Source organism: Dysidea avara, chromosome 1, assembly GCF_963678975.1.
Source record: "Dysidea avara chromosome 1, odDysAvar1.4, whole genome shotgun sequence".
Lineage (NCBI taxonomy): Eukaryota > Metazoa > Porifera > Demospongiae > Dictyoceratida > Dysideidae > Dysidea > Dysidea avara.
Window position 1 is genome coordinate 27607687 of NC_089272.1, and position 25398 is coordinate 27633084.

Here is a 25398-nt window from a genome sequence, read left to right on the forward strand (position 1 = left end):
CAACCTGTATGTAATGTAGGGTATACTGTATACAATTGCCTTAGCTCGCATGCAGTTTAACTAATTAGCTAGCCTTGCATGCATGCTTCACTATAAATTATTATGTACTGCATAAGGATCATGTACTTTAAAGCACTATCGACATACATGCTACACAGCAAATATAGGACACTAATATTTATGCTTGGTTCCCAATATATTAATTATTGTTGCATTAGTTCTCATGTAAAGCAGCAAAGGTTTCGTTTGTTCTATACAGCACGTTGAAGTCACTGGTAGGGAAGATGCACTGAATAATTAAACTACATTCCTGTCAAAACCACAAACAATAAACTTTAGTGTTTTGCATCATTAATGACATAAGAAAACCTCATGCTCTTTAAAAATGTGACATCACCATGTACCCTACATAGCTACATTAGCAGTGCTGGTGTTTAATGCTTAGTCCCTCTTCGTGGCATTAAAATGTTTAATGTGGAGATGGTCCTGCACATAGGGCAAGTACCAATGCTAGTAGAATGTATAAAGCTAGCTTCAAAACAGGAATGTGACGATTATATAGTTACTGTATAGGGTGTAAGTGTGTGTGTGCAGTGGGAATCAGGCATTATGCAACATATACAAAGTTTTAACTGATAGGAAAATTTGTACAATATTAATAAAGAGAGAGAGAGATCACAATACCTGGACTCTAATAGAACAGTCGCTCTATTTATGCTGCTCTGATTATGATGAAGAAACATATAATAACTTGTCAAACAAGTTTATATTTGAAACATTACTGTATGTAACACAAATATTATTGAAGATGGTAGTGTCATTTTGAGAATAATGGACATTTTCTTCCATGAGCATAATAGGTACATCTTGGAGCACTGCTTAGAAGCATAATGCTCAATTTTAGTAGTATAATAGCCTATTCATATAGCAATGATTATATATACTGTTTGTATAATATACTTGTAACAATTTCAGAACTGCACAACTGCTGTAAAAGCATGGATTTTTATTGCATACATGTACAAATACATAATGATAAATTGGTCTGATCTCTAATTAACATATAATGAGGTTTACTACAATACAGTGTAGCCTCCACTGCATGTTATCACTCAACATGGCTACCTAGAGAGGGGGACAATTAGGTCTTGGGCTCAAGGCACTTATCTTTGAGATTCTGCACTGAACATATGAAGAAATGTATTCAAATACATTTGAATACATTTCATTGCATCAATCAATGATAATTGTAATGACATAATGTAAATAGCTCACGAGATGTACCCTATAAAATGTTACGTCTGTGTCTACATGGTCTTCACAATTATTCAGAATTCTTAGCTTGATCAGCTTGTCCTTGTAACAAAGTAAACTTTTGGCTTGCCTTTGTGACAAGTGTGTGTGTGCGTGTGTGTGTGCGTGTGTGCGTGTGTGCGTGTGTGTGTGTGTGTGTGTGTGTGTGTGTGTGTGTGTGTGTGTGTGTGTGTGTGTGTGTGTGTGTGTGTGTGTGTGTGTGTGTGTGTGTGTGTGTGTGTGTGTGTGTGTAACTACACAAATATTTTGAGATGAAAGAATGCCCTTAGCCAAATTCCGCAGTTGAAATCAATTAATCATTGATCAAAAATCAATGTTCAACACAAGCCTATAACAGATAACCTGCTAATATTCAACCAAGAATTTACCTTATGATGATTGAGAAAGTAGACTAACACTGATCTAGAGTCTAGTTAGCTTTTGAGTATAATGTTGATTGACAGCTCTAAAAATCTCAGTCGTATGAAAGGTAATAGCTGTGCAATAGTATTGCTATAAGAGCTACTAAAGACGTAATTGATATTGTGTGAAGAAAACCACAACAAACACACAGAGCAAAAAATTAATTCTAATAATTGGAATTCTCTAGCTATACTTTGCTAAATCCAATTCTTGATCAGTTAGGCAACAGAGGAAAGTCGAGAGGCAAGTAGCGCGCTGGACCGAGTTTCATCAGTAAGTCAGTTTTGTAAGGTAAGTACTCGGGTAAGTAAGGGGGTTTCCGGACAGCTGGGTCAGTATTCCGGACACTTTGTTTTTAACCCGCTACTGCAAGAAGGATGGAATAGAAACCAATCAGGCTATGGTTTAAGTACTATCTAAGTTCCCTACTTGTATACTATAAAATACTAAAGTTTTGTTTCGATAGCTTTAAGGATCGTCGAGATACATCACGATAGCGGATTTGCTTTCGCGTGTAGCTGAATGTTCTGTGCAAAAACTTTCGTTACGCATGTTAACAGGAGATTGAGGACACCGTTCGTAATTCTAATGGTGTCCTCAATCTCCTGTATAGGAAGTTAACAGGAAATTGACAATCTCCTGTTAACAATCTCCTGTATCTCCTGTATAACACCGTTTGTATAGGTATGTAGTTGTCGTGTGTCATGTTTTTGCTGTATGTTTTATTTTGTACTTGTAAGGCCCTTATTCGGTGATTAGGCCATACCTATTGGATTTTATGTTGCACGGGCCCGACCGACTGTCTTTATTCATGACCTGAAATGATAATGATAATCACGTGATATAGGATCACGTGTGCCGAGATGGTCAATCTCGTATGTGCTAGTGAAAATCAGCTATTGGGATAACCAGGCTCCTCTCAGGGATTAAACCCTTCAAAAGGTTGAGCTTTAATGGTGAAGATATTCCAAACGAAATAGTTCTTATATTCAAGAGGTTTGATTCATTGTACAGCAATACATTATGGTGCTGCAGAACACCCTATATGTTTCATTAACGCTTTTTGTAGTTGTTGCTCTTTTTGTATGGTTCATAATACTTTAATTTTCTATTATGTACTAATTATTATTATCATTATCAAATCGACCTACCTACCCAAATTTTCTGAGGTTTTGCCCGCGCAACATAAGATCCAGTAGGTATGGCCTTATTAGTTTCTCATCCAGCCTTTCTAATTATTATGATGCGGGCGGGAGGGTATTACCATTATGCCATTATTTTATAATATTAACACACTGATGTACAGACCTTGTCCAAATTGTCTTTCTTTCTTACTACAAACATCTTCACCAGCTGATTCTACTTTTCGTGATCGCCAACTGTTTTTCGACAGTCAACTGAAAGCCTGCTTTGATGAAGTCGATAGAGCATGATTGCAACTGGCACTGCAGCAAAACAACAGTTCTCCTGGCGATATATAGCGCACTGTAGCGTTCATCAACAAAAATTATAACAGTTTGGTATCATGTGTTCTTCTGAGCATGCAGAGTAAATAATGGCTTACCATGCGGTAGCTTAAGAAGGATGCGGGCAGTGGATGAGAAACTAATAATCACCAAATAGGGGCCTAACTGTATGTATGTATGTATGTCTTTGTAAGGGGAGCACGTTTGCAGGCTTTGCCTTTTGTGTCACCCTTGTCTTTTGACAAAAATCGATAATCTAATCCAAGCGACCATAGGCAGCACAAATGATCAGTCACACTATACAGTTAACGGATATATGATGCAGAGATGGGCATACCTACTTTCCGGGACGGGATGGGACGGAACAATTCCGGAAAATGCTACATTACTACTTTACAGGACGGGACGTAAAAAATAACGCTCTATTGGACTATCCTTTGAACTGACAGACTGAGCGACCTTCATGTACCAATAGTTGGGCCACCACTACGCCACATCTACCGGGAATGTAGCCTCGGTAGCTCCTTTGCTAAAATATAACTCAGCGCGGGGCGCGTGGAGTAACATGAATAACGAAGCACGTGTTGACACCTGCAGGTGCAAATTAAGCGCATGGCCACTGCTACAGCAAATCAAGCAATGAACTTAATGTGATATTATGGAGCCTACCGTTCCTGTTCCTTACTGTAGAAGCCGTTGTACGCCCTATACTACCGATGAAGCGGCCAGGATTCTTCAAGGAATTAGTGGAAGTGACTGGGGTCTGTTGCACACCACCATGCAGTCAAACCAAAAGGCGGAGATGTGTTCATATACGTTGCTCAAAGCGAGAGACACATAAGTAAGTAGCTTGCTAGCCGTGTTGGTGGCTGATTAACCCAGCATCCCGCTAGACAAGGTGCATTATGCACATATCATTAAAAATTATTTCATTGTCCTAGCTAAGCAAGCAGTTATCAACTTATGTTGATTTAGCAATAGTTCATAACATAAAATCAGGTAAAGTTGATTGCTAGTTTCCTGTTTTGCGTTTTTTTTAAACAGATGCAGGTGGGAGATACATTTTCTTAACGCATGCAGGCGGGCTGGAGGTATTGATTCATTATGGAATAAAAAATCAACACTGCTAGAATAGAGTGCAGATTGTTACACAACAAGACGATGAGTATATCTACATAGAACTTTATTTAGGTACCATTTATAAATGACATGCAAGAACAATAGCTAAATTAGGAGTCAAATGTCCAATAGATTATCTGCATGTGTGGTGACCTCCCTTATTTCTTTAATTTTTATTTCTAAAATCCCAAATTTTTGTTTGTTAAATAACATTGCAGTGCCTATAATAGTGAGCCTACACATAAAGAAAGAACAGTGCCAGACTTCATATTTTTGTCTGAATGCATGCCTCTATTATCAAATACTGACTCAAAAGTGACTGGCCGTTCACACTCTCCAGCTATCAATCTCCTTTTGTGACAGTGTTACAAATGACATGGACAATCTTCATTTATAAAAACATAAAGGATCTATCTCCATGGGCACTACCACCAATCAACCAACCAACCATCAAATTGTGCTGGCATGATTGGTGCAGGCCTACTGCTGCTCCATTTTACATAGTGGATATGATGAATACAATACTCCTCATATTGCTGTATGCCACAATAAACTATTATGTATGCAAGTCCTTGGCCTTTCAACCTTGTAAATTGGTAACCAAATACCGATACAGAGTGATAGAGGAGCTAATTGTATTTTTAGCTATACGATAGCTTTTAAATCATCATCCCAATCCAAATATTTTATCACCAGCAATCAAGATTGTGGAATCCTTTACCAAGTCCTGTGTAATAGATGTGAGATGTCCAGAGTAGCTATAGAAATTTTGTGAGGGACACCTTAATTCTTTAGCTATATACTTATGTGCACTATCAGTCAAACTGAGCTGGTGAAGCTCAGTATAGCTATAAATGAATAACACCAGAACAAATTTACACACAACACATATATACATACTTATGTGTCTCTCACGTATGAATGGCGGTGTACCTTAAAGGTTACTCCCAACTCCTTCAGTTGAAGAATTGTTGCTGCTGTACTGTACGCGTATGTCGTGTACCTTGTGCCAGCAATAAGGCATAGGGATTTTATTTATTTATTATTTGTTATTTGCTTTACAGCATACATACAACAAGATACATACAGTATAAACATTAGTAGTCCTTAAAATCTAGTATATGCTGAAGGTCCACTGGCATCCAGTGCCAGTGGCCAGGAGTAAGTAGTTATTAAGATTAGTTATAGTTGCTTATATCATATTATATAAACTCATTTAAAGCAAGGGTTACAGATGATCAAAGTTGGGAGGTTTTGGGAACTTATTACAATTACAACAGGGACAAACAAAAGAAAAAAGTGCATGCATTGTCAGGGTCAAAATTTAGTTCAAAATGATTCCATAGAAAGTTTGTAAGTTTGTACTTGATAGCAGGTAGGCTAAGATTGTAATTTATTATTGATAAAACATTCCATATACGAGGGAGTCTGTTGAAATAGAAGTTGCTCCTGGAAACATTGGTATTTCTTATGTGTTGCAGTTTATAGCTAGATCCTCATCTTGTGTTTCCTGAAATGAATTTAATAGTCAGTGATATTAAATGCATTTGTAGGGGCTTTAAGGTTTTTTAAACTTTATGTCACAGATGTCCAAAACACATTAAAGGCAAAATTTTGAGCTCAAGTAATTGAGATTTATAGTAGATGGTATAGTCATTCAATATGTACTTTGTTGTGCGACACTGAAGCTGTTCTAGTTGTCTGATATCTTTTAATAAATATGGTTTCCATAGTGTTGAACAAAACATTAATTGGGATCTGACTAGTGATATATAGATGTTTCTTGGTTTATGTTAGTTGAAAAAGAACGTCGTAATAATCCTAACATCCAATACGCCTTTGATATTGTGTGTTGGTGGTGGGGTCTCCAGTCTAAATCTGATGAGATAATGATACCCAGATCTCTATGAGTAGTCACTTTGGATATAACATTGTTGCCTATACAGTAGGATGTTTGCAGGTGAGGTTTAAAGGACACGGATGGCAGGTTCCATAAAGTTATTCTATCAGGTTTAACTGATGACCTTTCATCTGTATTAAATCACAATCATTCGTTTCAGCTGTGTGCCATGTGCTCTCTTAGCTAGCACCTGCAGGTGTGAGCAGGTGCACAGTACATGCTTATTTATTTCACGCGGACTTGCGCTGAGTTATATTTTAGCGAAGGAGCTACCGAGGCTACATTCCCGGTAGATGTGGCGTAGTGGTGGCCCAACTATTGGTACATGAAGGTCGGTCAATCTGTCAGTTCAAAGGATAGTCCAATAGAGCGTTATTTCTTACGTCCCGTCCCGTAAAGTAGTAATGTAGCATTTTCTGGAATTGTTCCATCCCGTTCCGGAAAGTAGGTATGCCTTGCAGAGATAGTACAACTGGAGTCCAAGCCCATTACCTGCGACGTGCCGTCGGACTGGCATGCGCAATCGTCAACACAACCAGCAGCCTGGAGAAGCCCCAAGCAAGGATCCGCGGGGCCACACTACTTAACTACTAAGGCCTCTATTTGGTGATTATTAGTTTCTCATCCACAGCCCGCATCCTTCTTAGGCCACCCACATGGTGAGCCATGTATTATTTACTCTGTGCATGCTCAGAACACGTGATATCATAATTTGCAATGAAACTAGATGGCGTTTTTAAAATTAACGCTACAATGCACTATGCATTGCCATTTTCCTTGGCAAATTATGCACCTATCAATATTATGCCCCACCACCCCCCTCCCGGGAAAGGGTGGGGATTTGACTTTTAAAAATCAAATTACCCACCCATGGGGCATGACGAGTTGTCAAATCCCCACGTAGTGAGTGTACTTTGGGAAACTAAGTTATTCTTGCAGGAGGTGCATAACTTATAAAACCAAGCAAGTTCTAAAATTTTTGAATAGTCAAATGCCTACTAGTGGGGCGATTTTTAAGGTCAAATCAGATCAAATCCCCCACTATTCCCCCATGTACGCCTGGGAGGAGGGTAGTGGGGCTTAATATTGATAGGTGCATTACTGCAGTGGATTCTGTTCTTCACCGGTCAACTGAAATCCCGCTATGATTAAGTTGATAGAGCATGATTGCAGCTAAAAATCAATGTAAATTTGTGTGAGGAAAGAAAGACAATTTGGACAAGGTACGTACATTAGTGTATAAATCGAGGGGTCCGACACCACCCAAAAGTCGTGTGTAAGATTCTGCATCCCACCATTTTTTTCGCAAATATTCCAGATTCCAACCAAAGATTCCAGATTTCAAATTTGGAAATTTACACTATCAACACATAGATTAACACATTTTATGCATTCAGCTGGCTTCCAAGCTAATCAGATCATAGGCGAGGCCTGTACAAACGTGTCGAGACATGTGCACGTGCTCACGAGGCTAAGCTGATTTGCAACACAGCACACGAGATAATACACAGTGTAATTTGCTAGAAATATACAGAAATAATCGGACTTATAGAACATTTGTCGAGATTCTAGATTCCAAATTCTTGCCCAATTTCCAGATTCCTTTGTGGGATTCCAAGTGATTTGTGTCGGATTCCAGTTGGGGTCAGACCCCCCGGTATAAATAGTATAATGGCCTAATGGTAATGCTCCCATCTGCATCATAATAACTAGAAAGACTAGATGAGAAACTAACAATCACCAAATAGGGGCCTAAAACATAACTTAAATAGATGTTCAAGACAAGTTAAGGAATCTGCCTATCTAACAATGGTAAGACCACAGCTTGAACATGCATCTGATGTTTGGGATCCATATCATGTTGGAGATATAATGGAACTAGAGAAAGTGCAATGAAGAGCAGCACATTGAGTGTTAAATGATTTTGGCAGATTTAGTTCATTTACTTCAATGTTAGATCAATTGTCATGGCCAACCCTTCAAACTCGTAAACTATCCAGATTACAAACATTGCACAAAATACTCTACCAACACTTATCACTTGTAATTCTTCCGTACTACCTACATACAACACAATCAACAAGACAGTACCATCCATTACAGTACACCTTGCCCTACTCATCGACTACATCATACCAGAATAGCTACTTTTCAAGAATGATAAATGATTGGAACATGCTACCGATAGATATTATTGAAATTTTAGACATTGACATTTTTAGAAATAGACTGCAATCACTGTTGTAATTGTATGTCTTTTTTGGTTCACCTGAGCACACCAGCAGGGCTGACTGCTTAGTAATAATAATAATAATATAACTATGCTGTTGCAGTGTTATAAGGCAAGGACTGATACAGATTTCCAGGCAGCAGATCAAATGTCACATCTTCGAAATCACTGTAAGACACTCGCAAGGCTGGCAGCAGTTCTGCTTAAAAATCACTGTCACCAACAAAGTAACCAGACAAACAGAATGCTGCCATGCAGTCTTTGCAGGGCCAAGACACTCAATAGAGTGCAGCATTTCCCATAACAATGGTAGGTACGCCTTTTTTAGTGGTGTCCAGAAACCCCATGAAGCCACATAAATTTTTGGCATTTTCTTAAACTGCAAATTTACACTGCTCTTTCTCCCAGCTCCCTATACTTTACCACCCACAATTTATACCACCGAAATCCTAGTTCATTAGCTACAATTCAGCACTAAGCATTTTAGAATCCCTTTTTGTCTCGAGGAGAAATGAACAACTTTCTAATACGTGTGCAAACTTTGTCTGAAAACACCCGCCCCTACCTTATCATGTTATATGAATCTAATCAAAAACAGCCAAGCTGTAAAAAAAGGTGCGGCCCCCAAAAAGGCCATGGTGAAAAAAGATGTGAAATCCAAGGTGGCGGCCAAGAAATGGCTGTGATGGTAGGTTAATGGTTACATTTTAATAACAACAATTCAGGTGAATTTGGTGCCAAGACCAAGCGGCACAAAATTCACCTGAATTGTCGTTATTAAAATGTAACCATTAACCTACCATCACAGCCATTTCTTGGCCGCCACCTTGGATTTCACATCTTTTTTCACCATGGCCTTTTTGGGGCCGCACCTTTTTTTACAGCTTGGCTGTTTTTGATTAGATATCACTTCTTTTTGTATTTGTATACTGCAAAGCCGGCCTATGGCTGGCTTTGGGACTTTTTTAACCCATGTGCTTTTTTCTTCACTACAGGAAGAAGAAAAGAACTTAAAGAAGAATTTTAGTGCTTCAATTATTTTTGATTTTATTAGTAATTATACAAATTATATACATATATTTATTACATGCCCATTATGCCCCACAGGATATTTTTTTGCAGCTGATCTCTCTACTGGGTGACTTGAAATGTAGCTGAACTATATACAGGATGGTTTCTTTGTAGCTGAACTCTCTACAAGGTAACCTCTTCTAGCTGGTCTCTCTACAGGGTATTTTGTTTCTAGCTGAACTCTCTACAGGTGATTTGTTTGCAGCTAAACTCTCTACATGGTGGTGTCTTTGTAGCCAAACTCTCTACATGATGGTTTCTTTGTTGCTGAACTCTCTATAAGGTGACTTTGTCTAGCTGAACTCTCTACAGGGTGATTTTTTTGTAGCTGAACTCTGTGCAGGGTGATTTGTTTGCAGCTGAACTCTCTACATGATGGTTTCTTTGTAGCTGAACTCTCTACAAGGTGACTTCGTCCAGCTGATCTCTCTACGGGGTGATTTGTTTCTAGCTGAACTCTCCACAGGTGATTTGTTTGCAGCTAAACTCTCTACATGGTGGTTTCTTTGTAGCTGAACTCCCTACATGATGGTTTCTTTGTAGCTGAACTCTCTACAAGGTAACTTCTTCTCTACAGGGTGATTTGTTGTAGTTGAATTCTCTACAAGGTGGTTTGTATGAGGCTGAACTCTCTACATGGCGGTTTCTTTGTAGCTGAACTCTCTACAGAGTGATTTGTTTGCAGCTGAACTCTCTACATGATGGTTTCTTTGTAACTGAACACTCTACAAGGTGACTTCTTCTAGCTGATCTTTCTACAGGGTGAATTGTTGTAGCTGAACTATCTACAAGGTAACTTCTTCTAGCTGATCTCTATACAGGGTGATTTGTTTGTAGTTGAATTCTGTACAGGTGGTTTCTTTGTAGCTGAACTCTGTACATGATGGTTTCTTTGTAGCTGAACTCTTTACAAGGTGACTTCTTCTAGCTGAACTCTCTACAGGGTAATTTCTTTGTAGCTGAACTCTCTATATGATGGTTTCTTTATAACTGAACTCTCTACAAGGTAACTTCTTCTAGCTGATCTTTCTACTGGGTGATTTGTTTCCAGCTGAACTCTCTACATGGTGGTTTCTTTGTTGCTTAACTCTCTACAAGGTGAATTCTTCTACCTGATCTCTCTACAGGGTAATTTGTTTGTAACTGAACTCTGTACAAGTGTGTTTTTGTGGGTGATCTCACTGCAGGTTGATTTGTTTGTAGCTGAACTCACTAAAGGGTGATTTTGCTTGTAGTTGAACTCCTTGCATTGTATCTAGTTTCTAGCTGATCTCTCTACAGGGTGATTTGTTTGTAGCTGATCTCTCTACAAGTTGATTTGTGTGTAGCTGATCTCTCTGCAGGTTGATTAATTTGCAGCCGATCTCTCTACAAGGTAATTTGTTTGTAGCTGAACTGTCTATAAAGTGATTTATTTGTAGCTGATCTCTCTGCAGGTTGATTTGTTTTAGCTGAACTCTCTACAGGGTGATTTACTTGTAGCTGAACTCCTTACATTGTGTGTAGTTTCTAGCTGATCTCTCTACAGGGTGATTTGTTTCTGGCTGATCTCTCTACAAGTTGATTTGTGTGTAGCTAATCTCTCTGCAGGTTGATTAATTTGCAGCCGATCTCTCTACAAGGTAATTTGTTTGTAGGTGAACTGTCTATAAAGTGATTTATTTGTAGCTGATCTCTCTGCAGGTTGATTTGTTTTAGCTGAACTCTCTACAGGGTGATTTACTTGTAGCTGAACTCCTTACATTGTGTGTAGTTTCTAGCTGATCTCTCTACAGGGTGATTTGTTTGTAGCTGATCTCTCTACAAGTTGATTTGTGTGTAGCTGATCTTTCTACAGGTTGATTTGTTTGTAGCCGATCTCTCTACAGGGTAATTTGTTTGTAGCTGAACTCTGTACAAGGTGCTTTTTTGTAGGTGATCTCACTGCAGGTTGATTTGTTTGTAGCTGAACTCACTATAGAGTGATTTGCTTGTAGCTGAACTCCTTACATTGTGTCTAGTTTCTAGCTGATCTCTGATTTGTTTGTAGCTGAACTCTCTATAAGGTGATTTGTTTGCAGCTGAACTCTCTACATGGTGGTTTCTTTGTTGCTGAACTCTCTGCAGGGTGTTTTGCTTGTAGCTGATCTCTCTACAGGGTGATTTGTTTGTAGCTGATCTCTCTACAAGTTGATTTGTGTGTAGCTGATCTTTCTACAGGTTGATTTGTTTGTAGCCGATCTCTCTACAGGGTAATTTGTTTGTAGCTGAACTCTGTACAAGGTGCTTTTTTGTAGGTGATCTCACTGCAGGTTGATTTGTTTGTAGCTGAACTCACTAAAGAGTGATTTGCTTGTAGCTGAACTCCTTACATTGTGTCTAGTTTCTAGCTGATCTCTCTACAGGGTGATTTGTTTGTAGCTGAACTCTCTATAAGGTGATTTGTTTGCAGCTGAACTCTCTACATGGTGGTTTCTTTGTTGCTGAACTCTCTGCAGGGTGTTTTGCTTTTAGCTGAACTCTCTACAGGGTGATTTGTTTCTAGCTTATCTCTCTACAGGTTGATTTGTGTGTAACTGATCTCTCTACAAGCTGATTTGTTTGTAGCTGAATTCTCTGCAAAGTGTTTTGTTTGTAGCTGACCTCTCTTCAGGGTGATTTGTTTCTAGCTGATCTCTCCACTGGGTGATTTTTTTGTAGCTGACCTCTCTTCAGGGTGATTTGTTTCTAGCTGATCTCTCTACAGGATGATTTTTTGTAGCTGACCTCTCTTCAGGGTGATTTGTTTCTAGCTGATTGCTCTGCAGGTTGATTTGCTTGTAGATGAACTCTCTACAGTGTAACTTGCTTGTAGCTGAACTCCTTACTTTGTGTCTAGTTTGTAGCTGATCTCTCTACAGGGTGATTTGTTTGTAGCTGAACTCCTTACTTTGTGTCTAGTTTGTAGCTGATCTCTCTACAGGGTGATTTGTTTGTAGCTGATCTCTCTACAAGTTGATATGTGTGTAGCTGTTCTCTCTGCAGGGTGATTTGTTTGTAGCCGATCTCTCTACAAGGTAATTTGTTTGTAGCTGAACTATCTATAAGGTGATTTGTACATAGCTGATCTCTCTGCAGATTGATTTGTTTTAGCTGAACTCTCTACAGGGTGATTTGTTTCTAGCTTATCTCTCTACAGGTTGATTTGTTTGTTGCTGATCGCTCTAAAGGTTGATTTGTTTGTAGCTGAACTCTCTGCAAAGTGTTTTGTTTGTAGTTGATTTCTCTACAAGGTGATTTTTTGTAGCTGACCTCTCTTCAGGGTGATTTGTTTCTAGCTGATATCTCTACAGGGTGATTTTTGTAGCTGACCTCTCTTCAGGGTAATTTGTTTCTAGCTGATCGCTGTACAGGTTGGTTTGTTTGTAGCTGAACTCTCTACAGGGTGATTTGCTTGTAGCTGAACTCCTTACATTGTGTCTAGTTTCTAGCTGATGTCTCTACAGGGTGATTTTTTGTAGCTGAACTCTCTACAGGGTAATTTGTTTCTAGCTTATCTCTCTACAGGTAGATTTGTGTTGATTTGTTCATTGCTGATCGCTCTAAAGGTTGATTTGTTGCAGCTGAACACCCTGCAAAGTGTTTTGTTTGTAGCTGATCACTCTAAAAGGGTAATTTGTTTGTAGCTGAACTCTCTCCACAGTGACTTGTGTGTAGCTGAATTCTGTGTAGCTGAATTCTCTAGAGAGTGACTTAATTGTAGCTGAATTCTCTACACAGTGCATGACTTGTTTATAGCTGAACTTTCTTCAGTGTGACTTGTAATGTTCTGAATCTCTATAGTGATATATTTGCTTAACTCTCCACATGGTGATTGTCTTCTTGCTGAACTGTCTATAAGATTAACTGTTTGCAGCTGAACTCCCTACAGAATAACTTGTGATGTAATAAAATTCTATAATGGAATAAATAAACTAGCCGAATGCTCTATTAGGGTGACTGTTCTATTAGAGTATCTCGATCTCGCATTTGCTACACGGAGTTGGCTTTAGAATCATAACTCAGTGGTTTGTAATCCGATTCTTCTGTACTACTGCAAGGACTTTCTATGAAGATTATTCCAGCTATGCACCGAATTTCAGCTCATTGCTCTAAGCGGTTTGCCTAGTAGGCGTGAAAAGTAATACTTTTTTATTCATAAAAATCGATCGCGTAATTGTGACACAGGTTGGGTTTTGTGTCATATCTCCGTGGTCTTTATCTCGATTCCTTTCAAACCACCAAAAGGCACTCCTACGATGGTTACTCCATCTACATAGCAATTTTCAACTCATTCCATGAAGCGGTTTACCCTGTAGGCGTGACAACAAATCGATCTTGTTTTACGCGAATAATCGGTCATAACTCCTGAACCATTCATCGGATTTGTACCAAATTTGATGCTAGGATTCGCCTTTGGACTCCCTTTCTGTGTGCCAAATTTCAAGGCGATCGGAGTACGCGTTTGCTTGTTATAGCAATTTTTGCAAGTGTGCGAAAAGACGAAGAAGAAAAAAAAACACGAAACTTTGGCAGCTCGTATCTCGGAAATGGCTGGAGCGATTTCCTTCAAATTTGGAATGTAGACTCCCTTGGCTGGCGGGCAACTGTGTAGCAAATTTGGTTCCAATTAGATAAGTGATCACCGAGATACAAAGGTGTGAAAATGACGTTTTTGTTCTTCCTGTCAATATACTCACGGGTGTGGCGCGCTGGCTTCTTGGGCCGCACGACACACTACCGTGTGTCTTGATTCACATGTGACTAGTATCATTCAGCCTTGGCAGCTAGCTGATACTTTAAATCAGCTTAGCTTGCTACCCCACCGGCATGTACAGCAGGCTAGCAGGCTACGGTGTGTAATATATTGTCTATGATCTTTAGTGTCATAAGCTATCTAATCCAAAACAGCCAAGCTGTAAAAAAAGAGTGCGGTTCTCAAAAGGCTATGGTGAAAAGATGTGAAATCCAAGGTGGCGGCCAAAAAATGGCTGTGATGGTAGGTTAAAACTAAAAATTTTAATAACGACAATTCAGGTGAATTTGGTACCGCTGGGTCTTGGCACAAAATTCATCTGAATTGTTGTTATTAAAATTTTTACCATTAACCTACCATCACAGCCATTTCATGGCCACCACTTTGGATTTCACATCTTTTTTCACCTCTCTACAAGGTGATCTTTCTAGCTAATCTCTCTACCGGATGAATAATTTCTAGCTGATCTCTGGATGACTTGTTTCTAGCTGATCTCTCTACAGGGTGACTTGTTTCTAGCTGAACTCTCTATAGGGTTATCTGTTTGTAATTGAACTTTCTACAGGGTGATTTATGTGTGGCTGAGCTCTCTACAAGATGATTTGTTTGTAGCTGATCTCTCTATAGGGTAACTTGTTTGTAGATGAACTCTCTACAGGATGGTTTCTATGTAGATGATCTGTCTACAGGGTGACTTGTTTCTAGCTGATCTCTCTACAGGGTGATTTATTTGTAGCTGAACTCTTTACATGATGGTTTCTTTGTTGCTGAACTCTCTACAAGCTGACCTCTTCTAGCTGATCTCTCTACAGGGTGATTTGTTCGTAGCTGAACTCTCTACAGGTGATTTGTTTGCAGCTGAACTGTCTACATGTCGGTTTCTTTGTAGCTGTACTCTCTACAAGGTAACTTCTTCTAGCTGATCTCTCTACAGGGTGACTTGTTTGTTGCTGATCTCTCTACAGGATCATTTGTTTCTAGCTGAACTCTCTACAGGGTGATCTATTCGTAGCTGAACTTTCTACTGGGTGATTTTGTTTGCAGCTGATCTCTCTAAGTGATGGTTTCTTTGTAGCTGAACTCTTTACATGGTAACTTCTTCTAGTTGATCTCTCTACAGGACGATTTGTTTGTAGCTGAATTTTCTTCAGGGTGATTTGTTTGCAGCTGAACTCTCTACATGGTGGTTTCTTTGCAGCTGAACTCTCTACAAGGTGACTTCTTCTAGCTGAACTCTCTTCGGTGTGACTTGTAATAATTATACAGTGATATCTTTGTAGCTGAACTCTCTACAGGGTGACTCGCTTGTAGCTGAACTGTCTACAATATTAACTGGTTGTTGCTGAACTCCGTACAGCATAATTTACAATGTAATAGAAATCTGTAATGGAGTAAGTCATGAGCTAGCTGAATGCTCTATTAGGGTGACTGTTCTATTACAGTATCACGATCTAGCATTTGCTACACGGAGTTGGCTTTAGAATCATAACTCAGTGGTTTGTAATCCTATTTTTCTGTACTATTGCAAAAACTTTCTACGATGAATATTCCAGCTACATACCCATTTTCAGCTCACTGCTCTAAGCAGTTTGCCTGGTAGGCGTGAAAATTATTGGTATTTCTATTCACGAATCTTGATTGCGCAATTGTTACACACCTTCGGTTTCGTGTCATATCTCCATGATCTTAATTTCGATTGCTTTCAAACCACCAAAAGGCACTCCTACAATGGTTGATCTATCCACAAAGGGATTTTCAACTCATTCCATGAAGCGGTATACCCTATAGGCATGACAACAAATTGATCTTGTTTTGTGCGAATAATTGGTCATAAATCCTTAACCATTCATTGGATTTGCACCGAATGTGATACTGGGATTTACCTTTGGACTGCCTTTCTGTGTGCCAAATTTCAAGGCGATTGGAGTATGCGTTTGTGTTTTATAGCAATTTTTGCAAGTGTGCAAAAACACGAAGAAAAAAACGAAGAAAAAACCCTGAAACCTTGGCTGCTTGTAACGTGGAAATGGCTTGAGCGATTTCCTTCAAATTTGGAATGTGGACTCCCCTAGCTGGCGGGCAACTCTGCAGCAAATTTGGTTCCAATTGGATAAGGTATCACCAAGATACAATGGTTTAAAAATTATGTTTTCTTTCTTCCTGTCAATATACCCACAGTGTGGCACGCCGGCTTCTTCGGCCGCACAACACACTATCGTGTGTCTTGATAAGTGCGTAGAGCAGCACCTTTTACTTAAGCATTAGCTACAATATAGCTACAGTCATTGTAACGGTGACAGGTCTCAGTATCACCAACGTGATGATACACAATGATGTGTTTTAATGACTAGCTACATGCCACCAAAATCAAGACGCACGGTAGTGTGTCGTACGGCCAAGAAAGACGGCGACCACACCGTCAGTATATTTACAGGAAGAAAGAAAACAGCTTTATCAAGAGTGCATACCTCCATGGCTCCTTCTCCAAAGCACACTATTTTTGCATTATAGTTGTCCCCCAAGTAGGGTACGCCACACAGAAAATTTGATTAAATTCGCAACAACCATTTGCGAGATATGGGCGTTCAAAATTTTGTTTTAATTTCTTCGTTTTTTTCTTATGTCGTACGGGGGCTTCAATTTCTTTTCGCACACTTTGCAAAAATTGCTATAAAACGCAAACATGTAACTCAATTGCCACGATCTTTGGCACAAATGAAGAGCATGTAACGGTGGATTCACGTACTAAGTTTGTTGTGAATCTGAGTAATATTCAAAGAGTTATGAGCATTTATTCACATAAAAAAAGATCAAACTTCTGTCACGGCTACAAGGTAAACCAAGTATAGAAATAACTTGAAAATTGGTGTATAGGTAGGTTGGTCATCGTAGCAGTACCTTTTGATAGTTTGAATAGCAATAGAGTTACAGCGACAAAGCTATAAAGCAAAAACTAAGCATGTGTAAAATCGCAGGATCGAAATACTCTAATAGAACAGTCACCGCGGGGTAAAAAAGGTGTGCAAAAAATGTCGAAAAAAAACTTACCAGAGTTCAAACCAGGGACCTCCATACTTAACACCTGCATCCTTAACCAATGAACCACTGCTACCTTGGCTGATCACCTCACTTAATTTCTGCTTTATAAATGAAATTTCTCTGCTCATAATCAAACGTTTGTAATTTCATAGATCTACCAATAGAAGTATACTAGAACATTCTATGTATGTTCTATTAGAAGTCCTCAGAAAAAATGTGCACTCTATTAGAGTATTACAATAATAGAAGTACTAGATTGTTCTAGAACATTCTATGTATGTTCTATTAGAAGTCCTCAAAAAATGTGCACTCTATTAGAGTATTACAATAATATTATCAAAGATCGAATTAAACCATGCAATAAAATACATTTATAAGTCTGTCTTAAATAATCATCATTGTATCTGCATAGAAAAGAAGAAATGTGAGTGAAAACAAACCTCAAAGTCAGTCATAGGCTGGTTTTGGAGCTCTATAAAGTACAAAAAGGAGTGAAATCCACACAAAAACAGCCAAGCTGTGAAAAAATGGTGCGCCTTAAAAAGCCTGGGTGAAAAAAGTTGTGAAATCAAAGGTGGCGGCCAAGAAATGGCTGCAATGATGTTAATGCTAAAAAATTTTAATAATGGCTGTGTGCATTGTTAAAATTTATTAGCATTAACATCATTGCAGCCATTTCTTGACCGCCACCTTTGATTTCACAACTTTTTTCACCCAGGCTTTTTAAGGCCGTACCATTTTTTCACAGCTTGGCTGTTTTTGTGTGGATATGTAATTACAATACCACAGTCATTGGGCATCAACAGTTTGTTATGTGCTAGAGCATTCCCCATACTAGCTAGCTGCCTGTTGTATGACAAGTGCTCACACCAGCTGGGTGGGGGAAAACATGAATGTAAGTCACAGAATGAATTGATGTCACTGAGGATGTCACCAGCACTGCTCCTAATCTGCAAGTGTCTCTGCCGCTCACCATTGAGATATAAAAAAAAGATATTTCTCCACCTGCAATTTAAACAGTACTAATTTAGTATTAGTACTGCATTGCAGCTATATATAGCATAAAAAATGATTCATTATTATTTCTTGGGTTGAAAGTAGCTATTCTGCCAGTGAGTCAGAGTACCCATAAACATAGCTTTGTCTACCGTATAGTGGGAAATTTTCGAGGAATGAATCTTTCGTGAAACTGCGCAAAATATGATTTTCACATTGTTAAATTCACGAAAGTGTAGAAATCGGGTAGCTATGTGCACAAACTGAAACATTTCACGATTATATTTTCACGAAGCTATTGTCACTCGCAAAATTCATGAAAGTTTTGTCCCTCGAAAATTTCTGGCTATACAGTATTTACTTCAGTGCATGTATGTTCACCAGATGCAACACTGAGTGCTTTATTTTACCTGCTATAGTACTGTAGGCCCATGACAGGTTGGCTGCAACAGAGGTTGGAACACACCTCTAGGAAAATTAGCACCTTTTTCATATGGCCACCCAAAAGTGGGGGTTGAATAACCCACATTCAACCCAGGTTCAACCCTGTTTCTGTTCACAAACAATCATCACATGATGGTATTCATTGAGTGATAATTGTCTTCTATGCATTTTATGTATTCATTAAAAACCGCAACTGGCTTTTGAAGCCATAAACTGAGTTCAACCCGAATTCAACCCTACTGCTTTGTAGGGGGTTATGACTTTTTAATAGGCAATTTGAGGTTAGGAAGTCATAGTTTTACAAAGGTGCATTCCTATAAGGCTGCATTCTTTATGTTGAGATGGATACTTATACTTAATTAATTTTACGTGAACTATGCTTAATTATTTACTTGTAGTATAATCATTGTACGTACACTCTTTTCAGAGTCCTGCAATTATTATAATAATAGTTGGCCATGCAGGTGATTTTGTCCCATGACCAGCATCCACTTTGAAGCCTATAGATAGGTAGTGTCCATCCCCCAACCAGCTGGTATGAGCACTCGTCATACAAAAAGCAGCTAGCTAGCTAATATAGGGAATGCTCTAGGACATAACAAACTGTTGATGCCTAATGACTGTGATATTGTAATTACATATTTTGGTGGCACGTAGTCATGAAAAACCAAAATGGTTATTAACAGGATTAGCTACAGTTTAAAATTCTTGGGGATAACTTCGTTATCAAGAATTTCTGGGGTGAGCCTGCTATCAGGGGTACACACAGGGGCGGTTCCAGGGGGGTTTCTGAGGTTTCTGGAAACCGGTCACATTCAGATCGAGATACTCTAATAGAGCATTCACTCACCCTAATAAAGCAGTCACAGTATTCAGAGCAGCAGTACAGCAAGCTATGTAGATATGAATAAGGATTTTTGTACTTTATAAGTGATATTAATACATAGTTAGTGGAGGGCAGTTATTCTCAGCAGGCAATTATTTTTTTTTGGTCTTCACCTATGCTCTTGATCAGAATCCAGTCACCAAAAATCCTGGAGCCGCCTATGACAAGTGTCTAACATCACCCAAAATGCTTCCTTTCTTACTTAGTATACTTTGTATAGTTTTCCCAGAAGAAGACTTGACAATGGGTAATAGTTACTGTACAGCTAGTTCTATCTGAGTCAGAGACATCATCATTGATAAAATAATATAGTTTACTTTCTGAATCATGACCATTAAAATCTTCATCATTGACAGTTAATTCAGTTACTGAGTAAGGAACATTGGAACCATTATCAACAATATAATTTAATGTTTCACTAAAATCACTAAACTGGGTTTCATTATCACTATTGTAAAAATAAGTACATAAATTATATCTGAGTTGATATAGCTGGAATCATCAGCAATTAAATCATATTCATTGCTATATACAGTGTGTCAGGAACTATTTGAAGCCAGAGTAAGAGCATTTGAGCCTGACTCTTTACTTAGAATATCTATAACAATGATGTTACCATTTCAGATCATTAAGTTTCTTTCACCTTTAGCTCTTCTGGATTTCATTTCTTGGACTAGTGCCTTGTGTTTGACATGCTCAGCTTACATCATATCATGGCATGGGACTTTCTTATAACGATCATGAAATCTAAGGCAGGGAGCTTGAGAGAGAATAGCATGTTTATCACTTTCTGAGTTCAATCTAATAAGCAATGGCCTGTGCTTTCCTTCAAGCCTCCTACCAAGGTGAAGGACTTTATCTTTTTCTACATTGACGTCAAAAACTGATGAGCAAAGAGAAATTATGATTCTTTATCAGCTGAAAAATCAGCTCCTTCACGATAGTTTTACATTATTAAGTTGTTTTTGCAACTATCACGATTAGATATCTTGTCAATGACACTCCATGCAGCTGAAGTAGATTGGGCAGTAGGTACAGAACTCTGAGTAATAGAGGAATCTGTAGATTTTAACTCTTTTTGTAGGTTTTCATTCATAGAACATACTTTCTTACTCAAATCTGATATTTCTTTTCTAATTTCACTGTGCTCTGATGTTAGTGACTCAGTTTCATTGGCTTTGGAATTGTCATGTAGGAAAAGGAATGGAATTGAACATATTAAGTTGCTTTGAACGGGTTCCACATTAATTTTGTTGAACATACAATAATACATAACATTATCAATGGTAAATGTCAGTTGAGTAAGCAGCTTATGATTGTTCTTTATTTAAACCTTCACACGATGCATGCAGCCACAAGTAACACAGCCTCACTTCTCTTTGTGCATTTCTTATTGCAGCGAAGTCAAACATCAATGTACTCACTTAAATCAGCAGGAGTCATCTGGACTCTTTTGTTTAGAGGGGTTGTTATCTAGCGATGCCATCACTGGCTTCAAAGTCTATTCTCCAAATGCTGCAGCACACACAGTGAGTGGTTGCGAATATACGTACAAATACCACCTACCACAAGCTGTATCACTGCTTTCCCTCCAGCCAGGTCCTTACCAAGAACAGAATCACCAATCAAGCTTGTTGCGACAACACACAGAACAGGTATAGAAGTAGCTTTGTTTAGTTTGAGGATTGTTATTAAACTGAAATTGTGCAAGGAGTAATAGGTGCAGCAGCAGCAAAGGGTAAGAAAAGGAGCTCCCTGACTTTATTTCAGGAGGACTTTAGCTTTAACACCTGTAAAGATCAGATACTCTAATAGAGCAGTCATATTAGACTAATAAACAATCAGTTACAGCTGAAATGATTTGTACTTTTATTAATATTTTCATCCTGCCAAGTCACTACTACATGGCAAACAATCCATGTTACTTTAATTTGGTATGGCCTTAAGAAGAGAAAAAAATTAAAATTTGCCTGCCCATATCTCCATGAATGGGTGGAGATAATTTTTAGCCAAATTTACATGATGTACAGCCATAATGCAAAAATTGTGTGTTTTGGAGAAGGAACCATTATAGTGCTATTCAGGCATCAAAATTACTTTTTTTCTGTCTTCCTGTCAATGTACATATGGTGCGATATGCTGGCTTTCTTGGCCACATGACACACTACTGTGTGTTAAGCTACTGTATGTATAGCTTTCATTTATAAGTTATAAGTTAGGTACTTATCTAATTTGATTGAGGGTATTTTAGGTATTGAGTGTTTCAAACCCTGGCAACTCTTTTCATGCACTTTTTACCCAGTGGTGACTGTTCTAATAAAGTATCTTGGTCTCGTGATTTAGCTCTTGTTCGGTTTTTGCTTTGTAACTCTTCTCCAGTTTTCATCAAAAGGCGCTACTATGATGATTACTAATTTTCTTATTTAGAATTATTTTCTACTTGATACTGATATTACAGTGGTGTAGCTACCATTGAGGCAACCAAGGCAGCTGCCTCGGTAAAAATGCTCAAGGCCTGAGTTATGGCACCACAGATTTTCTACTCAAACGTTGCTAGACAGCATTGATTACTGTACTACACATTATAGCATCTATGGCTGTAGTACTAAGCAGGGCTGGAGCCCATGGTGACACAGTGCTGGACCACTTGTAAAAAGATCGAGATACCCTAATAGAGCAGTCACCATAATATACTCTAATAGAGCATCCAGTACAGATTATAGCCACTGTTAACTGTTTTGATTACACTTGTTAATTGTCTTTACATTAACTACTTTTCAAAAGTTCCAATGAGTCAACTGCATGGCATTGCATTGAACCTATTGATCATGCATTAGCAGTTACAATAAAAAATAGCCTCCACATTCCATTTCAAAGTTCAAAATTTTCCTTGAGGGAGCATGCTCCCAGTCTCCCTAGCTTGACATGCTTAGCACATGCAGTTGAGCATCACATGAAAGAGATAATCTCTGACTTAAATATCACAACAGATAAATAAACTATATAGTGTGCATGACCATGATCTCCGTTGCAGTCCATGGGATGGCTTCACTACTCAAAATATCTCCAGAATAAGTCAGTATTTTGTGTTGAGTATACAATTAAACTAGTCTAATAATTGAAGCAGGGTCTGTACATTAACTAAACTGGAGCATTACTTATAACATGTAGTAAAACACTCAGTCTTCTGAAACAGTTTCTTCCATCTAACCAAGCAGACCTTCAGTGCTGGTCACTGTAAAGTGTTAATAACAAGTAGTCAACTTGCAAATGCTGTACCATCCATACTTGAAAGTGTTTGTGAACCAGTTGAGTCAGAAGCAGACCCTCTCAATTAGCTAGGTCGGTGTATAAACTTTGCCTCGGTAAAAATTTTTTCCTGGCTACGCCTGTCCACTGTATTATAATATTATAATGTTGTTGTGACATACTTGAGACATAACCAGGTGTATAGTGTGCTCAACATTGAGCACTCCATAATTTTGGGGATCGTGTATGCATCGTATGACAGTCATGTAATAATTGTGTAGCATAGAGTACTGTATCTTGTTTGCATATTGTACTGACAATATTAATATGCTGTAAGTATATACTGTGTTTGTCTACAGTGATGATGCTGACAACACGGACACATCTACTGATCCTATTTTTCATATTAATGAATTACATTTCAGTCGATACTTTACAACAGAAGTTTCCATCTACTGTTGATGTGAGCAGGAAATGTCAAGCAACAATTCAGAGGCTGTCAACACTACAATCAACACATCCCCAGTTAATGGCTCAGTATTGGGACTCCTGGGGTAAACCAAGTGATGGTATAGTATATGGTCACACTACCTTTCTTGGTTACTATGATGAGTGTATGGATTTGAAGAACACACCAGTGGGTGAAACAAACTATTGTATATATACAATGCAAATGAATATCACTACATTTTATAACCCATCAGAGTATCAAGATGAAGTGTGCTATTCTTCAGAATGTCCTGTACCAATAAATACTAGTGTGTCCAGTAACATTCAGGTTGGAGTGTGTTATCCTTCAACATGTTCTCCAAATGAATTTGCATTAGTGTTGTCAAGGATGAATATTATCAGTGTTACTACCATGACTGTTAATCCATTTAGTAATACTACACAAACTATTACTATACAGTTAACCAGTACTGGTGATTCCCCTACATTCTGTCCTCAAACTGATGTGGAGTTTGATAAGGGAACAATAGCCACTTTCGTTGTTTGTGTACTCCTGGTGGGATTGGTATTATTAGGCACATGTGTAGACTTTTTATTGTGGTTGCAATCTCTAATAAAACAACCAGATGACAATTCAGAGAAAAGAAAAAGTGAAACTGTTAACAGCTTTTCAATTTTAAGAGATTTTATTTTAATCTTTTCATTGTGTAATACTGTTCCTGCTCTTTTCTCCACTAAGCAATCACCATCTTCTGTCAAAGCAGTGGGTTCATTAAAAATTATCTCCAATTTGCATATTGTCATACTTCATCTTTATTTTGATATTTTCAATTTATATCCACAAACTAGTAAAAATACACCGCTGTATTTAGATAAATATCCTTCTACAATGCTAAGCCAGCTAATCATGAATGCAACCTTTCATGTTGACACCTTCTTTGTTGTCAGTGCTACATTGTCATCCTATTTGACATTTAAGGACATGGAAAAGCACAAAAAGTTTCGAGCATTGTATTTCTATTTTAATCGATATTTCCGACTAGCACCATTGTTTTATCTCTTCACTTTTGTGGTGTTTAAACTATCTGTGCATTTAGCACAAGGTCCTTTGTGGTATGCACCTAATACTGGTTGTCAATTTACTTGGTGGTGTAATCTGTTGTTTGTTAATAACTTTCTTCATCTCACAAACATGTGTGTCATATCTACATGGCATGTATGTGCTGAAATGCAGCTTTTCATTTTCTCACCAATTTTTATATCGATGCTGTTCTACACAGGGCTCACTGGAATAGTTATTATTATTGTATGCATTATTGGTTTCTCTGTTGCCATTGGAGTAATAACCATTCAGAATGATTTCTGGGCTGCCATTTTTGCCAATCCTCATTATTTTGATCAAGTGGAAGGATTACATATGAATCCATTATATAGAGCTAACTCGTATTTAATTGGAATCATTTTAGGATATATTCTCTACAAAAAGTACAGCATTACCGATTTGCCAATCGGAAAGGTATTAAAACAACTTCTATGTCTGTTGTTGTGGATAATTGCAATTTGCTTGTGTAAGATTACCATGTTTGGCACTATTGATGAATTTAACGGCACTCATCATTTTACAAAATGGGAGAATGCAATTTTCCTGATGTTTTCAGGATTGGCTTGGAGTATTGGCATCTCCATTATTATCTTTTTCTGTAACACTGGCTATGGAGGAGTAGTGAACAGTGTTCTCTCTTGGCCTGGATGGGATCCACTAGTCAGGTTATCTTATGGAGTATACTTGTTCCATGAATTTATCATCTATTTGATAATGGGCACACTACAGTCAAGTTTGATATTCACTGATACTGTGTACATTATGTTGTGTGTGTTCACAATAGTAGCATCTTTCAGCCTATCTGTGTTGTTGACACTAACTGTGGAATTGCCTATATCAAAATTTGTATCACTCTGCTTCAAACTGGCTGGAATGGAACATCGTCTTAAATAACTGACAACTCGATTTTTATTTGTGTTGTAGTCATCAAACTGTCTTTAATAGTATGCTGTGATATGTAACTCAAATCAACTGTA

General features: G+C 38.2%; 1 protein-coding gene across 2 annotated transcripts; it reads left to right on the top strand.

Annotated features, from left to right (window-relative positions):
• The first annotated feature begins 1918 nt into the window (after window positions 1-1918).
• On the top strand, window positions 1919-25398 carry LOC136249384 (nose resistant to fluoxetine protein 6-like). 2 transcript variants are annotated; one of them, XM_066041372.1, is made up of 2 exons: window positions 1919-2007; window positions 23229-25398. In XM_066041372.1, exon 2 carries the CDS (start codon window positions 23231-23233, stop codon window positions 25313-25315), a length of 2085 nt encoding a protein of 694 aa, XP_065897444.1. In that variant the 5' UTR covers window positions 1919-2007; window positions 23229-23230; the 3' UTR covers window positions 25316-25398. The 2 variants fall into 2 exon arrangements, with proteins under 2 accessions (XP_065897444.1, XP_065897439.1); XM_066041367.1 differs by having other exon boundaries at window positions 1926-1989.